The following is a 12501-nucleotide window of genomic DNA, read 5'->3' as shown; positions in this document are numbered from 1 at the left end:
ACGTTAGCTAACCCCGTCAATACCCCACCCCACATCAAAGAAGAATGGTACTTTCTATTTGCATAGGCAATCTTATGATCTATCCCCAACAAACTAGGAGGCATCCTAGCTCTTATACTCTCTATTCTAAGTGGCATGATCATGGCTAACTGCAGCTTTGATCTCCTGAATTTAAGTGATCCTCCTGCCTCAACCTCTTGGGTATCTAGGACCACAGCTGTTCACCATTGCACCCAGCTAGTTTTTACATTTTTAGTAGAGAAGGAGTCTCACTATGTTGCCCAGGCTAGCCTCAAACTCCTGGGCTCAGGGGATCCACCCACCTCAGCATCCCAAACAGCTGGGATTACAGGCATGAGCCACTGCACCTGGCCTGGCCAACAGTCTTTAAGGGGATCTCAGAGGACAAGGGGCTGAAAAATTGGGGTCATTGATTGGTCAGGACATTGGTCCTGATGAAATCATCAGGACGTAGTAACTGCATGCTTTGATGAGTCGGCTCCTCTGGGGGTCCTTCAGACCAGCTGATGTCAGTAGTTTTACCAGCCTCTCAGATGGAAAACTTAACACTTCACAATGCTTGCGATGTTATCTGTAGAACAGTGAAAAGGAACTATGATCTTATGATTCTGGGACAACAAGCAGCAAACAACTCTGAGGAAGGGGCCAGAGAGCAGCTGACCTCATGATCAATGCTGCAAGCTGGGCTTATTTCCGTCTCTCCCCTACCTTCTTCCCTGGTCAATTTTATAAAGTTTATGGGGACAGTTTTAAGGCTGAGAAAGAATTCTTTAAAAATATTATTTATAAAGGATCTGAAAGAAGAAAAGTAGTCAATGAATTAAATAGAGAATGAGTGACTGAGAGACAGGAGAAGCTACAGAATGACAGTGTATTTCAAGGCTTTTTGGAGCTCGCCATGTATTTCATAACCGAATAAATATGGAAGCACAGAATTGCCTTCCTCATTCATCATTCTCTCGGATGTCTCCATCATTGAGCATGGCCGAGTCAGTCTTCCTGCAGTTTGTCTTTGGCTGTCTCTACCATTCTGTACCTTCCTTCCCATCCCCAGAAAGCAGTGCAATATCACATTTCATGTAACTTCTTAAAGGGCATATGCTAAACGCAAATGCTGTTATATTTTTAAGAAAGAATGAGTGTGTTGGTGGGCGAGGAAAAATTCTCCTGCCTCAGCCTCCCAAGTAGCTGGGATTACAGGCATGCACCACCACACCTGGCTAATTGTTTGTATTTTTAGTAGAGATGGGGTTTCACTACGTTGGCTAGGCTGGTCTCAAACTCCTGGCCTCAAGAGATTCTCCCGCCTTGGCTTCCCAAAGTGCTGGGATTACAGGTGTGAGCCCCCCAGTTCAAGGGATTCTCCTGCCTCAGCCTCCCAAGGAGCTGGGATTACCGGCACGTGCCACCACATCCAGCTAATTTTTTGTTTTGTTAGTAGAGGCATGATTTTACTATGTTGGTGAGGCTGGTCTTGAACTCCTGGCCTCAAGTGATCCCCCTGCCTTGGCCTCCTGAAGTGCTGGGATTACAGGCATGAGCCACTATGCCTGGGCAACATAACTTTTATGATAGCATATTATCATAGGTGTTCTATTTTATTATTAGTTATTGTTGACCTCTTATTGTGCCTAATTTATAAATCAAAATTATCATAGGGAAGTATGTATAGGACCAAAACCTAGTATATTTTGGGTTTGGTACTATCTTTGGTATTAGACATTGACCAATGGTCTTGATGTTTTCCCCCAAGGATAAGGGTAGACGACCGTAATCATTGTTAGAATGTAAGAGGGATACGCTTGCGTGCTGTTCATTTTGAGTGCCTAGCCCCCTGTTGGCATTGAACAGTGTATTCCTAGAATACATGGTCTTATTTTTCCTCACCTTCCCCAACACACTCATTCTTTCTTAAAAATATAACAACATTTGCATTTGGCATATGCCCTTTAAGAAGTTACATGAAATGTGAGCTTGCACTGTTTTCTGAGGATGGGAAGGAAGGAGTGGGGAAAGAACAAAGCCATCTTGAGATTTATTGAAAGTGGAAAGGCTGACTAATGATGTGTTAGGAACGCACCATTACCTCATGAGCTTCGTGGGAAAAACATGGATGATAATGAAATCCTCTCAGGACTTGGACCACTTGTTTCTTAGTAACAGCAATTTCTGTTTGTGGAGAGTTTCTTCTTCCTTCATTCTCTGCATCATTCATTTGACAATTAATCATTGTGACATTCTGGGGGACTGAACTTCTATTTGCTCTCTGTACTGATTAGCTTTTCACATGCCTGTGTTTCCCTGGCTTAGATTAGGAGCACTCTGATAGCAGGTTTCGTGTTTGTTTCATCCTTGCCTGTATCCCTCGACCACCTAGCACTGTACCCTTGCACTTGGGGGCAGCAGGTGGGGTGGGAGTAGAAATGTTCTCTGTTAATTCTTGTTTCCCCAGCAGTGAACACAGAGAATGACAAATAGACACCGGCCCGTGTGGAATAAATGTGGATGGAATTGGGGACTGGGCCTCCTGTTTCACCCTAGAATGTGCTGGTCCCCAATATGACTCTGGCAGTGATGATTCAACTGATGTTTCTAGACACTGCTAAACAGCACTCAGACTGGGAGGCCCCCTGAGCCATCTCTCTCACCTTTGAGTACAACTCAAGGCAATTGAATTTTGCCCAACCCAGAGAGCTGAGACCAGAAAACATTCCAGGAAGCCCCGGGGTGAATCATCCTGCATTGCCATAGCTGGGACTATCACACTTTCCTTTATCAGAGGAGAGGGTTGGGGAGGACCAGCATTAACACTCCTTCCACTTGCTACTTCTCTTGCTCCTTACTGGGCCTTGAAAATGCTCAAATCCAAACCTGTGTCTGTTCTCTGTCCCTGTGTATACTGGGAACAAGGTGGGGAAGGCAAGATCAAAGTTCTGATTAGAGCTTAACCCCAGTCCTTCGTGCTCCAATGCGAGTCCTTTCCTCTCCTCTTGTTCCCTGTAGAAATGCAGACTAGCGGCTGGGCACGGTGGCTCACGCCTATAATCCCAGCACTTTGGGGGGGCAAGGCAAGCGGATCACCAGCCTGGCAAACATGGCAAAATCCTGTCTCTACTAAAAAGAATACAAAAATTAGTAGGGCATGGTCGTGGGTGCCTGTTAAGCCCAGCTACTTGGGAGGCTGAGGCAGGGAGGATTGCTTGAACCCAGGAAGCAGAGGTTGCCGTGAGCCAAGATTGTGCCACTGCACTCCAACCTGGGTGACAGAGCAAGACTCCATCTCAAAAAAAAAAAAAAAATGCAGACTATCTTGGCTCTAGATATTCACCAAAATTTGTGTCCAATTCCTTCCAAACAGCCTTGAGTCCACCTCCTATTAAAGACAGTACCAGAGCCAGGTGTGGTTGCTCACACCTGTAATCCCAGCTACCCGGGAGGCTAAGGCAGGAGAGCCCTTGAGCCCAGGAGTTGGAGATCAGCCTGGGCAACATAGACCCCATCTCAAAAAACAATAATAAAGAAATAAAGAAAAATTTAAAGGAGTGTACCAGATAAGACTTAAGCCTAAATTAGAAGAAAGGCCTTAAGAAAGCAAAATCAATGCTTTAAAGGACCTCCTGGCAAGAATCTTTATGTTTAAATATCCTTATTCAATGTATCAAGTTTTCCTTAATCTTAGAGTAGGTCACAGTCATCTCTCCTTGGGGCTTAGTTAAAATCTGTTTAGCTCATCCTTGTGCCTCTGACTTGTCAGGGTTTTCATTTGCTTTCAGGATCCTTTTCTAAATTCTCCCAGAGTAAGCGTATTGTCCTAGCAAAACTCCCCGGCTGGCTCGGCCCCTGTGCTGGTCTCCTCGCCCTTGCCACGCCCTCGGAATTCCTAGTCTGCATCTCCGCACCCACTTACCTGGCTGGCCCAAGGCGAGCAGGGAACGGACTTGGTCACCAACCCCTTCTGTGTCTCTCCCCCTCCCTCTGTGCTGGCTGAAGTCCAACACGACTGTTACCAAACTGGAGCTGGAAGATAACGGCATCACGGAGGAGGGCATCTTGAGCCTGGTGGAGATGCTACAAGAGAACTACTACCTCCAGGAGATGGTACCGTGCCCCCCTGCGCTGGCTCCTGCCATCACCCCTGGGGGCTCACAACCCACTGGGGACAAGCCAGAGGCCCTGCCAGGACCCAGGCTGCCTCCAGGCCCCTGCCCTCCTTACATGACTTGTTGGAGGAGGGCCACATGTGAGAGGCTGTGTTTCCTACAGCTGTAGAAAATCCTAAGAAACTATTTCTGGCTGGGCATGGTAGCTCACGCCTGTAATCCTAGCACTTTGGGAGGCCGAGGAGGGTGGATCACCTGAAGTCAGGAGTTTGCGATCAGCCTGGCCAACATGGCCAAACCCTGTCACTACTAAAAGTACAAAAGTTAGCCGGGCGTGGTGGTGTGCAACTGTAATCCCAGCTACTCAGGAGACTGAGGCAGGAGAATTGCTTGAACACAGGAGGCAGAGGCTGCAGTGAGCCAAGATTGCACCACTGCACTCCAGCCTGGACAACAAGAGCAAGATTCAAAAAAAAAAGTATTTCTGTCTGGACCTTAGAAGCCCTTAAATTGATAAATGTGGCCAGGCATGGTGGCTCACGCCTGTAATGGCTCACTAGAAATATAAAAAATTAGCTATGCATGGTGTTGAGCACCTGTGATCCCAGCTACTTGGGAGGCGGAGGCAGGAGAAACACTTGAACCCTGTAGGATGGAGGTTGCCATGAGCTGAGATCACGCCACTGTACTCCAGCCTGGGTGACAGAGTGAGACTCTGTCTCAAAAAAAAAAAAAAAAAAAAAAAAAAAAAAAAAAAAAAAAAAAAAAAAAAAAAAAAAAAAAAAAAGATAAATGTACCTCTTCGTAGTTGCTTTAAAGTGAACTTCCTTAAAGAAAATAAAGACATGAAATAATTTCATAAAGACAATGTGCCTTGCGATGGCTGATGGTGATGAGTGCACGATGTGAATGTGCTGATGCCGCAGCACTGGACACTGAGAAACGGCAATGATGGTAAATCGTATGTTATGTGTAGTTTACCATCATAAAAGGATATCCAAAGGAAAGGGGGAAACAACCAATTAAGACAATAATGGCCACTATATAAAGTCGCTCCCACTAGCTTAAAAGGACAAGCCATACTTCCCAAATCAAGGAGTGGAATTTACAATGATTATGCACTCTAAACGCATTTTTCACCGTTTCACTGCCAAGCTCTCTACATGAAGCTGTTTGGGGTTTCCATACAAAGAAAAAATAATAATGTGCTTATCTGAAGCACCAGGGCTAAACTGGGAAAGTGGGGAGTCCTTGAAGCCAGCTTCAAAAAGCTGAGACCAGCCATCTCACGGGTCCCACAGTGAGGCACTGGGAAAGCCGGGGCTAGAGCCTGGTTTCCTGTCGCCCTTCTCTTGGTCCTTGGCACCACCCGAATCCTTCTAATCCTTTCCCACCCCAACCCTACTCCCTCGACACAGGACTCAAGTAAACCACAAAAGACATCATTTGTTCCTGAGGGCCCTTTGGTGAGGTTTTTTACATACCGAAGTGTTTTCTTGCCTTTTAGAATATTTCCAACAATCAGCTTGGTTTGGAGGGGGCCAGAATCATCTCAGATTTCCTTGAGACAAATACTTCTTCCGTCTGGAGCCTTGAGCTTTCAGGTGAGCACGTGGAAAGGGAGGGAGAGGATACTGGGACTCAGAGGGAGGGAAGAGGGGAAAACAGAGAATTCAACTTCTGGCTAACCAGACCATGTCTTTCTAGTCTTGGAGACCAAAGACTGCATCTATGCCTGCTAAACCCTCCCAGTCACACTCCCCTAACCCCTTCCACCATATCTGATGATTCAGATGATATATACACAATAATTTATCATATACTTTACCATGCAAACTGAATAGGGGCACTATTAATTAACTGGAACCACAAGCAAATTGAGATACCTTGCACCCAATTATAAACTATGTTTAATATGATTAAGAACATAAATAAAATCATAAAAGAACAAATCACTTTTTTAAAAGAAAAAAAAAAGACCTCTCCTCCTTCCCTCACCAAGAGTTTTTTTTTTTTTTTTTTTTTTTTTGAGACGGANTTTTTTTTTTTTTGAGACGGAGTTTCGCTCTTGTTACCCAGGCTGGAGTGCAATGGCACGATCTCGGCTCACCACAACCTCCACCTCCTGGGTTCACGCAATTCTCCTGCCTCAACCTCCTGAGTAGCTGGCATTACAGGCACATGCCACCATGCCCAGGTAATGTTTTGTATTTTTAGTAGAGACGGGGTTTCACCATGTTGACCAGGATGGTCTTGATCTCTTGACCTCGTGATCCACCTGCCTCGGCCTCCCAAAGTGCTGGGATTACAGGCTTGAGCCACCGCGCCCGGCACCAAGAGTTTCTTACAACAAAAAAATGTATAGTCACTGATATTAAAGCCTCAACAAATAAATTCAATGGCACATTAATTACAGGTGAATAGAATTAGTGGAAAACGTATTTTATCTATCTTTACAGCATAGAAAGACAAAGACATAGAGAATATAAAAGACAAAAGAATATAAAAGAATGAGTAGAATGAGTAGTTTCCAGAAGGAAAAGAAATGAATGAGCAGCAATATTTGAACAAATAACAGCTAACGTGTTCCCTGAATTGATAAATTTGCAGATACAGGAATCCTAGTAACTCCTAAGAAAGGTATATAAAAAGGAATCTATACTTGAGCATATCTCTGAAAAACACTTAAGATACAGAGATCTGTAAAGTGTCTAGAAAAAAATACAGAAATAAAGTTTGTGTATTTTCTTTATAGAGATGGGGTCTTGCTATGTTGCCCAGGCTAGTCTCACACTCTTGGGCTCCAGCAATCCTCCCGCCTCAGCCTCCCAAAGTGCTGGGATTATAGGCATAAGCCATGGTGCCTGGCCTTAGTTCATGTATTTTTAACATAAATATTGTTACATGTCAGGTATTATTCTCCAATTTCCCTTGTTTCCTGCTAAATATATCTTGGATTTCTTTCTATGGCAGAACAAATAGATTTATCTAGTTCCCTTGAACGGCTGGCTAGTATTCTGAGTCATGGACATAATATAGTTTATTTAACACCCCACTATTTGGGGGAAAGAGGATTAATTTCATTTCCAATTTTGCTTTCAAGTAATGTTTTTTGTTTGTTTTTATTTTGTTTTCTTTTGTTTGAGATGGAGTATTGCTCTGTAGCCCAGGCTGGAGTGCAGTTGTGCAATCTCGGTTCACTGCAACCTCTGCCTCCCGGGTTCAAGCGATTCTCCTGCCTCAGCCTCCTGAGGAGCTGGGATTACAGGCATGCACCACCATGCCCAACTAATTTTTTTGTATTTTTAGTAGATATGGGGTTCCTCCATATTGGTCAGGCTGGTAACAAACTCCTAACCTCAGGTGATCCACCTGCCTCAGCCTCCCAAAGTACTGGGATTATGGGTGTCAGCCACTGTGCCTGGCCTTGCTTTGTTTATGGTACTTTCTTGTGTCAAAGTTTGTGTCTTTTATTGATGTCAAGTTTTATAGTCTTTTCACTTTATGGATTTAATTTTTGCAGCCTTGCTTTAAAACTCTTTCCTAAAGTTTATAAAAATATTTTCCTGAACCAGGAAGGGCGGCATGCACTGATAGTCCCATCTACTCAGGAGGCTGGGTGGGAAAATTGCTTGAGCCCAGGACTGGCCCCCTGGGCAACACAGTGAGACCCCATCTGTAAAAAAGAAAAAGAAAAAAAAAGTTAGGTCAAAATATTTTCCTTTATTTTCTTCCATTTTTTTTTAACTCTTAGGTCTCTAATATATCTAATACTTTTTTGTACCTGGCATGAGGTAGACATCAAATGTTTTATTTCCAAAACTGATAGCCAGGTGCTTCAGCATCATCAATGGAATAATTCATCCTTTTCTGACTAATTTGAAATGTCATCTTTATCATGTATTAAACTCCCATTATAAATATAGGTTTCCTTCCAGATTCTCTTTCATTAATCTATTTATATATTTCTATGTCAATATTGCATTGTTTTAATATTTGTTTACAATATTAAAATTATTATTACTACATAAGATGTTGTGACTAATACAAAAACTGATTATGTACAAGTTAATATATGTTATAAAATCTTATAATAAATATTTTTGTTTGTTTGTTTGTTTTTGAGACGGAATCTCCCTCTGTTGCCCAGCCTGGAATGCAGCGCCACCATCTCAGCTCATTACAATCTCTGCCTCCTGGATTCAAGCGATTCTCCTGCCTTAGCTTCCCAAATAGCTGGGATTGCAGGTGCCCACTGCCATGCCCAGCTAATTTTTGTATTTTTAGTAGAAACAGGGTTTCATCATGTTAGCCAGGCTGGTCTTGACCTCCTGACCTCAAGTGATCCACCTGCCTCGGCCTCCCAAAGTGCTGGGATTACAGGCATGAGCCACTGCGCCCAGCCAATAAGTATGTTTTGTATGTGAATGGGCAAAGACTACCCCTTTTTTTCCAAAGTAATCTTGAATCTTTTTTTGCAAAGTGATTCTGCAATTTTGGCTATTAGTGTTGTTAGTAATCGTGGCTATGCTTGTACAGTTTCTCCCCCAGGTGAACTTTAGAATCATTCTTTCAAGTTCTATTTAAGAAAAAGAAAAAAAGATAAAACAGCTGTTGGGGTTTTGGTTGGGGTTTTCCATTTACTATTCTAGGTTAATTTATGAAAGAACCGACATAGTCACAATATTGAGTCTCCTCATTTATGAACATGGTTTATCTCTATTCCTCCAGGCCTTTTTATGTTCTTGAGTAAAGTCTTATTTTCTTCTATTATAAGCCTTGCATTATTCATATTAGGTTTATTTCTAGGTCTTCCATTATTTTATCTTATGTGAACAGAATGTTTTTCTATCATATTTTCTAATGGGTTATTACTGATATGTCTGAAAGCTATTAATTTTTGTCCATTGATTCTGTATCCACTTACCTTATTAAATTATCTTATGAGTTCTAACATTTTGTTAGTTTTATAGAATTATTTAGATAGGTGATCATATCTGCAAATAATGAAAGTTTTATCTCTTCTTTTCCGATATTTATAGCTCCTAGTTATTTTTCTGGTTGTATTGGCTAAGACCCCTAACATAATGTGTTAACATAGTACAGAAAGCTCTTTGTAAAAATACAAATCCCCCAGTCCTATCCCAGCCTGCTGAAATCAGACTCTTTAGCAGGAGAAATCTGGGAATCTGTATTTTATCAAATTTCACAAATAATTATCTTACAATCAGCTCTGTAGAGACAGGCGCTCCCTATGTTGCCCAGGCTGGTTGTAAACTCCTGGGCTCAAGCGATCCTCCCACCTCGGCCTCCCAAAGTGCTGTGATCACAGGCATGAGCCATTGCGTCTGGCCCCTGCCACCTTTTCCATGTCTGATTGTTCTAAACGGAAGTGGACTGGGAGGGGCAGGGGGTGGGAGAGGAGGGGAGTCATGGTCTAGCAGTGCACTGCTGACACACCACCCTCACTACAGGAAATGACTTCGAAGAAGAATCTGCAGCACTGCTCTGCCAAGTCCTGTCGGTAAGAGGCAGGGAGTGCAGCCAAGCCACGTGGGTGATGTCCCTGGGAGATCTGGGCAACCTGGGGCTGCTATGGGCACAGTGACGTGAGGCTACTTGCACATGTTAGGGACAAGGGAGTGTTTAGACCCTGCCAACCCCAGGAAAAGCCACAGCAAACAGTAGAGTTGTTTATATGGCACTAAGTTCTCCCAGCAAACATCAACAGCCAAACGAAAAATGCCTAAGACATTGTCTTCACCTAATTTTCTGTACATTGGCGCCCCCATCATACTGTCCTCCAATAAGTAAGATATTTGCAATCAGAAGACAAAAAATCCTTCTCTTTCCCCTGTTTGTTTCTGTAGAGCAATTACCGAATTAAGAAGCTGGATCTCAGCCACAATCAATTCTCTGATGTAGGAGGGGAGCACCTGGGACAGATGCTGGGTAAGTCTCCCTGGAGGGAAGGGACAGCAATTGGGAGGGATGGGGGAGGATTACTGCTTGGCAGAGCTGAATCTCCCTTTTTAACATTATTTTTCAATATTGTGAGTATAAAAGTGATGTAAACCATGTCCAGAATACATTCAGAATCAGCTGGGTGCAGTGGCTCATACCGGTAATGCCAGAACTTTGGGAACCTAAGGCAGGAGGATCACTTGAGACCAGGAGTTCAAGACCAACCTGAGCAACATAGGGAGACCCCTGTCTCTATAAAATATCAAACAATTAGCCAGGTGTGGTGATGGGCACCTGTAGTTCCAGCTACTCAGGGGGCTGAGGCAGGAGGATCACTTGAACCTGGGAAACGGAGGTTGCAGTGAGCTGAGATCACACCACTGCACTCTAGCCTGGCAACAGAGAGAGATTCCGTCTCAAAAAAAAAAAGGAAGTTGAGGCTGCAGTGAAACATGATCTTGTCCCTACACTCCACAACAGAGAGAGACTCTGTCTCAGATGAAGAAGAGGGCCAGGCACGGTGGCTCACACCTGTAATCCCAGCCCTTGCAGGTGGATTGCAAGGTCAAGAGATCAAGACCATCCTGGCCAACATGGTGAAACCCCATCTCTACTAAGAATACAAAAAAAAAACTTGGTTTGGTGCGGTGGTGCATACCTGTAGTCCCAGCTACTCTGGAGGCTGAGGCAGAAGTATCGCTTGAACCTGGGAGGCGGAGGTTGCAGTGAGCCGAGATCGCACCACTGCACTCCAGCCTGGCAACAGAGAGAGACTCCATCTCAAAAAAGAAAAAAAGAAGAAGAGGAGGAGGAGGAGGAAGAGAGAAGGAGTAGCAGCAAACACCTGGTCATGGGAAGTAAAATTTTATGATGATTAGAAGAACACAGAGTGAAACAACTAACAACTTGCTGATCTCAGGAAGGCTAAGGACTGTTAAGTATGGCCCAGTAAGCACAAACAATCCAAAAGCAATTGAAAAGTACCTTTTGGGTACTATGCTTATTACCTGGGTGATGAAATCCTCAGTACACCAAACCCCTGCGACATGCAACTTACTTATACAACAAACCAGCACATGGACGCCTGAATCTAAAAGTTTTAAAAATTCCTGTACTTGACAACAATACATTTGAAACATGCATATGATAAAAAGCCACACAACTGTGAACAACCCTAAAAAACAATCAACAGACAGGGAGTAGATATTTGCAGCATTTGTAGAGTAAAACATCAGTATTCAGAATGTTGATAAAAGAGCCTTGGCTCAATTAGACAATGATAAGTAGCCTCAATAGAGCAATCGTTAGGGCTCATGCATAGCAAAAGAAGAAAGCAGTGCTCACGTCTCTCCACTAATTAGAGAAATGAAAGGTTCTCCTTGTCATCTACTAAAGCTGTGAAAGTTTAAAGCCAGTGAATGTCAAAGGCTGTGGACAATAGAGTGAAATAAGAATAATTCCAAGCTGCCAGGCACTTTTGAGAACAAATTGACAGTCCTTGGTAAATTGGAATATGTGTGTATTCTATGATGCAGAAATTCCTTCCCGTCAAGGGGAGTTGTCTCAGAGAAGCTCTCATACATACACAGAGATGTGTGAGGAGGTTATTACAGCATTATCATAAGAGAGAAAAAAAAAGTAACAACCTAAATGGTCATCCCCGAGCAAATGAGTAGAAAAAAGGAAGTTGTCGCCGGAGTCTAGGCAAGACGGGAAACTAGCTTGAGCTCAGGGAGGAGGTAGGATAGAGAAGAGTGGATGAATTCAGAATATACTTTGGGGGTAAAGCCAAAAGGACTTGTTGATGTGGAGAATGGGGGAAAGAGGAGAGAGAGAGAGACTCATGGTCTTTTTGCTTCAGCCATTGGTTGGATGATGGTGTTGTTTATAAGAATGGAGAAAACTCAGGGAGCAGCAGGGGCAGGAGAGAGGAGGCCAGTTTTCCATTTCAGCCACGTAATATCTGCAATGGCCATTTGATGCCTACATAGAGAAGTCAGGCAGATGGTTTGCTGTATGAGTTTAGAGCTTGGTGAAGAGATCAGGGCTGAAGATACACATTTGGGGGTCATAGGTATATAGACGTATTTAAAACCATGAGGCAAGATGAGGTTATCTAGGCAAGGAGTGTACACAGAGTTGAGTAGGTGACCATGGAACTGACCTTTGAGTCATGCCAACACTTTAAGGCTTCACAGAGGAGGAAGAGGAGCCAGAGAAGGAGTGGTCAAACAGGAGGAAAACCAGAAAAGCAAGGTGGCAAGGAGCCCAGGAAGGGAATGGTTCAGGAAGAAGGTTGGCAGTTGCATCAAATGCTGCTGAGAGGTCAAATAAGACGAGGATAAAATAGTGGCCATGGCAATTGGCAGCATGGAAAGAGTTAGTGGCCTCGAAGGTGCTTTTTTTTTTTTTTTTT

The 12501-nt window shown here is 43.5% G+C and overlaps 1 protein-coding gene across 1 annotated transcript in view; it reads left to right on the top strand.

Moving 5' to 3' along the window:
* The window catches only part of LRRC74A (leucine rich repeat containing 74A), a 51611-nt gene that overhangs the window by 5828 nt on the left and 33282 nt on the right, over positions 1–12501 (top strand). The window contains exons 4-7 of the mRNA XM_037738578.1: positions 4012–4119; positions 5629–5725; positions 9596–9645; positions 9992–10073. Of these exons, the coding sequence (XP_037594506.1) occupies positions 4012–4119; positions 5629–5725; positions 9596–9645; positions 9992–10073 (337 nt within the window). The remainder of the gene's footprint in view (positions 1–4011; positions 4120–5628; positions 5726–9595; positions 9646–9991; positions 10074–12501) is intronic.

This window comes from Cebus imitator, unplaced genomic scaffold, assembly GCF_001604975.1.
Source record: "Cebus imitator isolate Cc_AM_T3 unplaced genomic scaffold, Cebus_imitator-1.0 Scaffold54, whole genome shotgun sequence".
In the NCBI taxonomy this organism is placed as follows: Eukaryota; Metazoa; Chordata; class Mammalia; order Primates; family Cebidae; genus Cebus; species Cebus imitator.
This window is presented reverse-complemented; position numbering and strand designations above follow the sequence as displayed.